The 6889-nt window shown below is 58.2% G+C and overlaps 1 protein-coding gene across 1 annotated transcript in view; it reads right to left on the bottom strand.

Moving 5' to 3' along the window:
- pik3c2a (phosphatidylinositol-4-phosphate 3-kinase, catalytic subunit type 2 alpha) overlaps positions 1 to 6889 on the bottom strand; it is a 61284-nt gene that overhangs the window by 24797 nt on the left and 29598 nt on the right. The window contains exons 11-16 of the mRNA XM_079583144.1: positions 6793 to 6820; positions 6486 to 6729; positions 3709 to 3831; positions 3428 to 3595; positions 3194 to 3290; positions 2050 to 2192 (exon numbers count right to left, since the gene is read on the bottom strand). Of these exons, the coding sequence (XP_079439270.1) occupies positions 2050 to 2192; positions 3194 to 3290; positions 3428 to 3595; positions 3709 to 3831; positions 6486 to 6729; positions 6793 to 6820 (803 nt within the window). The remainder of the gene's footprint in view (positions 1 to 2049; positions 2193 to 3193; positions 3291 to 3427; positions 3596 to 3708; positions 3832 to 6485; positions 6730 to 6792; positions 6821 to 6889) is intronic.

The raw sequence follows: 6889 nt of genomic DNA, 5'->3' as shown, positions 1-6889 counted from the left end.
CAGGATCCGGAGGTTTAGGGACCGTCCAGGATCAGGAGGCTCGGGGACCGTCCAGGATCCGGAGGCTCAGGGACCGTCCGGGACCCGGAGGCTCAGGGACCGTCCGGGATCCGGAGGCTCGGGGACCGTCCAGGATCCGGAGGCTCGGGGACCGTCCAGGATCCGGAGGCTCGGGGACCGTCCAGGATCCGGAGGCTTAGGGACCGTCCAGGATCTGGAGGTTTAGGGACCGTCCAGGATCCGGAGGTTTAGGGACCGTCCAGGATCCGGAGGTTTAGGGACCGTCCAGGATCCGGAGGCTAAGGGACCGTCCAGGATCCGGAGGCTAAGGGACCGTCCAGGATCCGGAGGCTAAGGGACCGTCCGGGATCCGGAGGTTCGGGGACCGTCCGGGACCCGGAGGCTCGGGGACCGTCCGGGACCCGGAGGCTCGGGGACCGTCCGGGACCCGGAGGCTCGGGGACCGTCCGGGACCCGGAGGCTCGGGGACCGTCCGGGATCCGGAGGCTCGGGGACCGTCCGGGACCCGGAGGCTCGGGGACCGTCCGGGACCCGGAGGCTCGGGGACCGTCCGGGACCCGGAGGCTCGGGGACCGTCCGGTATCCGGAGGCTCGGGGACCGTCCGGGATCCGGAGGTTTAGGGACCGTCCGGGATCCGGAGGTTTAGGGACCGTCCGGGATCCGGAGGCTCGGGGACCGTCCCGGATCCGGAGGCTCGGGGACCGTCCAGGATCCGGAGGTTTAGGGACCGTCCAGGATCCGGAGGTTTAGGGACCGTCCGGGATCCGGAGGCTCGGGGACCGTCCGGGACCCGGAGGCTCGGGGACCGTCCGGGATCCGGAGGTTTAGGGACCGTCCAGGATCCGGAGGCTCAGGGACCGTCCAGGATCCGGAGGCTCAGGGACCGTCCAGGATCCGGAGGTTTAGGGACCGTCCAGGATCCGGAGGCTCAGGGACCGTCCAGGATCCGGAGGTTTAGGGACCTTCCAGGACCCGGAGGCTCGGGGACCTTCCAGGACCCGGAGGCTCGGGGACCGTCCAGGATCCGGAGGCTCAGGGACCGTCCAGGATCCGGAGGCTCAGGGACCGTCCAGGATCCGGAGGCTCAGGGACCGTCCAGGATCCGGAGGCTCAGGGACCGTCCAGGATCCGGAGGCTCAGGGACCGTCCAGGATCCGGAGGTTTAGGGACCGTCCAGGATCCGGAGGCTCAGGGACCGTCCAGGATCCGGAGGCTCGGGGACCGTCCAGGATCCGGAGGCTCAGGGACCGTCCAGGATCCGGAGGCTCAGGGACCGTCCAGGATCCGGAGGCTCAGGGACCGTCCAGGATCCGGAGGCTCGGGGACCGTCCAGGATCCGGAGGCTCAGGGACCGTCCAGGATCCGGAGGCTTGGGACCGTCCAGGATCCGGAGGCTCGGGGACCGTCCAGGATCCGGAGGCTCGGGGACCGTCCAGGATCCGGAGGCTCGGGGACCGTCCAGGATCCGGAGGCTTAGGGACCGTCCAGGATCCGGAGGCTCAGGGACCGTCCAGGATCCGGAGGTTTGGGACCGTCCAGGATCCGGAGGCTCGGGGACCGTCCACGATCCGGAGGCTCGGGGACCGTCCAGGATCCGGAGGCTTGGGACCGTCCAGGATCCGGAGGCTTGGGGACCGTCCAGGATCCGGAGGCTCGGGGACCGTCCAGGATCCGGAGGCTCGGGGACCGTCCAGGATCCGGAGGCTCGGGGACCGTCCAGGATCCGGAGGTTTAGGGACCGTCAACAAATGACTGGAAAACAATGACCCGATTCACTTCTCAGGCAATTCAGCTTTCCAGTGTGGCTTTACCCAAATCTAAAAGCTTCTTAAACAAAAATGTGCTGAAAACATCGTGAGGGAAAAGCTCGGTTAGTTTCAAACGAATGCAGGAAGTTCCAAATCCTCTTACTTTACAAAAACATCTCCACAGGAAGTGAACCTGCAACCAGTTCAAGATGTTTCTAAGTTTCTTCTTCTGCTCGAACAGAAGCGGATCTGCCAACGGTAAAATAAACGCTTTCTGACCCGTAGTTGGAGGCGCGGCCGCAGACCCGCTCCAGTTTCCTCTTCAGATCCGGGTCCAGCTCTTCCAGACTCTGCAGGTCCGGAGCCGGAGCCTCTTTAGGGCTGACGTACAGCACCTCTACAGGCCGGGAGGGGAAGTCCAGCTGACACAGAGGAAACACATTAAACACACTGACGTACAGCACCTCCACAGGCCGGGAGGGGAAGTCCAGCTGACACAGAGGAAACACATTAAACACACTGACGTACAGCGCCTCCACAGGCCGGGAGGGGAAGTCCAGCTGACACAGAAACACATTAAACACACTGACGTACAGCACCTCCACAGGCCGGGAGGGGAAGTCCAGCTGATACAGAGGAAACACATTAAACACACTGACGTACAGCGCCTCCACAGGCCGGGAGGGGAAGTCCAGCTGACACAGAGGAAACACATTAAACACACTGACGTACAGCACCTCCACAGGCCGGGAGGGGAAGTCCAGCTGACACAGAGGAAACACATTAAACACACTGACGTACAGCACCTCCACAGGCCGGGAGGGGAAGTCCAGCTGACACAGAGGAAACACATTAAACACACTGACGTACAGCACCTCCACAGGCCGGGAGGGGAAGTCCAGCTGATACAGAGGAAACACATTAAACACACTGACGTACAGCGCCTCCACAGGCCGGGAGGGGAAGTCCAGCTGATACAGAAACACATTAAACACACTGACGTACAGCACCTCCACAGGCCGGGAGGGGAAGTCCAGCTGATACAGAAACACATTAAACACACTGACGTACAGCGCCTCCACAGGCCGGGAGGGGAAGTCCAGCTGACACAGAGGAAACACATTAAACACACTGACGTACAGCGCCTCCACAGGCCGGGAGGGGAAGTCCAGCTGACACAGAGGAAACACATTAAACACACTGACGTACAGCACCTCTACAGGCCGGGAGGGGAAGTCCAGCTGATACAGAGGAAACACATTAAACACACTGACGTACAGCGCCTCCACAGGCCGGGAGGGGAAGTCCAGCTGATACAGAAACACATTAAACACACTGACGTACAGCACCTCCACAGGCCGGGAGGGGAAGTCCACCTGGGAGTAGAAGAAGTAATACAGTAGTAGAAGCCGTATAGTAGTACCTGCAGGACGATCCTCTCGTTGGGGGCCCGGCTGTTTGCCCCGGGGCCCTGAGCCGAGGTCCATAACCCCAACAGGCGGCTCCCGCTCAGCAGAGCTCTGCGTCACACACATGGAGACTTCCTTAAAGAGTGTATGTGTATGTACAGTACATGTATGTGTATGTGCTGTACATGTATGTTGTGTACATGTATGTGCTGTACATGTATGTTGTGTACTTGTATGTGCGCACTGACCGCCTGAAGTCGAACAGCTGCAGCGTGACCCTCCCCAGCTGCTCCGGGGGGGTCCTCTGGCGGTTTGTGTCCGGAGAGCCGGAGCTGCTCTGACTCTGCACCGCGAACAGTGTAATACTGAGAGAGGCCTCCAGGGGGAGCACGGCCACCGCCATCGGGAAACTGATGCTGCAGAACGAGAGAGACCGGGTTTAACTCAGCTGGGAAATCTGGGTCAGAGGGTCAGAGGTCAGAGGTCAGAGGTCAGAGGAGGAGGACTCGGTGTGAGGTCAGACACTCACAGCTCCTCCCAGCGCACGTGGTAGAAGAAGCTCCTGTAGGTTCCCACACGTTTGGACTGGACCGGCTTGAACAGGTTCTTCCCGTTGTGGGTCAGAGAGCACATCACGAAGTACTTCTCGAAACTGAAACACAAGATGAAGTATTAATACTCGGTCCTGGTCCTCACGAGGACAGAGCTGAACCACTGAGGCGCACGACAACCTCACGAGGACAGAGCCGGGACACATTGACAAACATCAAACCTCTTGTTTTATTTAAGTCACAATTTCCCCACGTTTCTTTCTTTGTTTTTATATTTCCCACACTGGAGATGAACTGTAGTATCAGCGAGCATGAGCGCCCCCTGGTGTTGAACACAGAGACAGACCTGACACGCTGAGGGCGGCTACACCACCTCACACACTGATAGAGCTAGTGCTAGAGCTACAGCTAGAGCTAGAGCTAGTGCTAGAGCTACAGCTAGAGCTAGAGCTAGAGCTAGAGCTAGTGCTACAGCTAGTGCTACAGCTAGAGCTAGAGCTAGAGCTAGAGCTAGAGCTAGAGCTACAGCTAGTGCTAGTGCTAGAGCCTGAGCTAGAGCTAGTGCTAGTGCTAGTGCTAGTGCTAGTGCTAGTGCTAGTGCTAGTGCTAGAGCTAGAGCTAGTGCTAGAGCCTGAGCTAGAGCCTGAGCTAGAGCTAGAGCTAGAGCTAGAGCTAGAGCTAGAGCTACTGCTACTGCTACTGCTACTGCTACTGCTACTGCTACTGCTACTGCTACTGCTACTGCTACTGCTACTGCTAGAGCTAGAGCTACTGCTACAGCTAGAGCTAGAGCTAGAGCTAGAGCTAGAGCTAGAGCTAGTGCTAGTGCTAGTGCTAGTGCTAGAGCTAGAGCTAGAGCTAGAGCTAGAGCTACTGCTACAGCTAGAGCTAGAGCTAGAGCTAGAGCTACTGCTAGAGCTAGAGCTAGAGCTACTGCTAGAGCTAGAGCTAGAGCTAGTGCTAGAGCTAGTGCTAGAGCTAGAGCTAGAGCTAGAGCTAGAGCTAGAGCTACTGCTAGAGCTAGAGCTAGAGCTAGTGCTAGAGCTAGTGCTAGAGCTAGTGCTAGAGCTAGTGCTACAGCTAGAGCTAGAGCTAGAGCTAGAGCTAGAGCTAGAGCTAGTGCTAGAGCTAGAGCTAGAGCTAGAGCTACTGCTACAGCTAGAGCTAGAGCTAGTGCTAGAGCTACTGCTACAGCTAGAGCTAGAGCTAGAGCTAGAGCTAGTGCTAGAGCTAGAGCTAGAGCTAGAGCTACAGCTAGAGCTAGAGCTACTGCTACTGCTACAGCTAGAGCTAGAGCTAGAGCTACTGCTAGAGCTAGAGCTAGAGCTAGAGCTAGAGCTACTGCTACTGCTACAGCTAGAGCTAGAGCTAGAGCTAGAGCTAGAGCTACTGCTAGAGCTAGAGCTAGAGCTAGAGCTAGTGCTAGTGCTAGAGCTAGAGCTAGAGCTAGAGCTAGAGCTACTGCTACAGCTAGAGCTAGAGCTAGAGCTACTGCTAGAGCTAGAGCTAGAGCTAGTGCTAGAGCTAGTGCTAGAGCTAGAGCTAGAGCTAGAGCTAGAGCTACTGCTAGAGCTAGTGCTAGAGCTAGTGCTAGAGCTAGTGCTAGAGCTAGTGCTAGAGCTAGAGCTACTGCTACAGCTAGAGCTAGTGCTAGAGCTAGTGCTAGAGCTAGAGCTACTGCTACAGCTAGAGCTAGAGCTAGAGCTAGAGCTAGTGCTAGAGCTAGAGCTAGAGCTACTGCTACAGCTAGTGCTAGAGCTAGAGCTAGAGCTAGAGCTACTGCTACAGCTAGAGCTAGAGCTAGAGCTAGAGCTACAGCTAGAGCTAGAGCTAGAGCTAGAGCTAGAGCTAGAGCTAGAGCTAGAGCTAGTGCTAGAGCTAGTGCTAGTGCTAGTGCTAGTGCTAGTGCGGTGTTTATTACCTGCTGACCCAGGCGTGTAGGGTCGGGTCGGGTCGGTGTTTATTACCTGCTGACCCAGGCGTGTAGGATTGGGTCGGGTTGGGTCGGGTCAGTGTTCATTACCTGCTGACCCAGGCATGTAGGGTTGGGTCGGTGTTTATTACCTGCTGACCCAGGCGTGTAGGGTTGGGTCGGTGTTCATTACCTGCTGACCCAGGCGTGTAGGGTCGGGTCAGTGTTTATTACCTGCTGACCCAGGCGTGTAGGGTCGGGTCGGTGTTCATTACCTGCTGACCCAGGCGTGTAGGGTTGGGTCGGTGTTCATTACCTGCTGACCCAGGCGTGTAGGGTCGGGTCGGTGTTCATTACCTGCTGACCCAGGCGTGTAGGGTCGGGTCGGTGTTTATTACCTGCTGACCCAGGCGTGTAGGGTTGGGTCGGGTCGGTGTTCATTACCTGCTGACCCAGGCGTGTAGGGTCGGGTCGGTGTTCATTACCTGCTGACCCAGGCGTGTAGGGTCGGGTCGGTGTTCATTACCTGCTGACCCAGGCGTGTAGGGTCGGGTCGGTGTTCATTACCTGCTGACCCAGGCGTGTAGGGTCGGGTCGGTGTTCATTACCTGCTGACCCAGGCGTGTAGGGTTGGGTCGGGTCGGTGTTCATTACCTGCTGACCCAGGCGTGTTGGGGCGTGCAGGGTTGGGTTGGGTCGGGTCGGGGTTCATTACCTGCTGACCCAGGCGTGTAGGGTCGGGTCGGTGTTCATTACCTGCTGACCCAGGCGTGTAGGGTTGGGTCGGGTCGGTGTTCATTACCTGCTGACCCAGGCGTGTAGGGTCGGGTCGGGGTTCATTACCTGCTGACCCAGGCGTGGGGCAGTCCGTGCAGGGTGGACAGAGTAAACTGCAGATGATCCGTTACACCGGACGCCTCTGTGCACGGCGGCGCCTCCGTGTGGTCAGGAGTGGAGGCGTCGCCCGGGGCGTCGCTGGGGGCGGGGCCGGTGTGGGAGGGGCCACAGAAGGAGCGCAGGTAAAGCTTGACCAGGTCGTAAACAGCAGAGGTCAGAGCTGAGAGGTCGTCCTCCAGTGGACTGAGGTCTGAGGGACACGGAGGCGTTAGGACCTTCACCAGGACTGAAACTCGTGACTCTGAGGACTCACCGTTAGTGGAGTGAGCTGAAGATCCCAGCTGCAACACAAACACACACACAAACACAAACACGTTCATCTGGAGGCCATGACAGTTTAAAGGTGTAGT

Source organism: Gobius niger, assembly GCF_951799975.1.
Source record: "Gobius niger genome assembly, contig: SCAFFOLD_32, whole genome shotgun sequence".
In the NCBI taxonomy this organism is placed as follows: Eukaryota; Metazoa; Chordata; class Actinopteri; order Gobiiformes; family Gobiidae; genus Gobius; species Gobius niger.
Note: the sequence above shows the minus strand (reverse complement) of the source record. Positions and strands in the feature narration are given on the sequence as shown.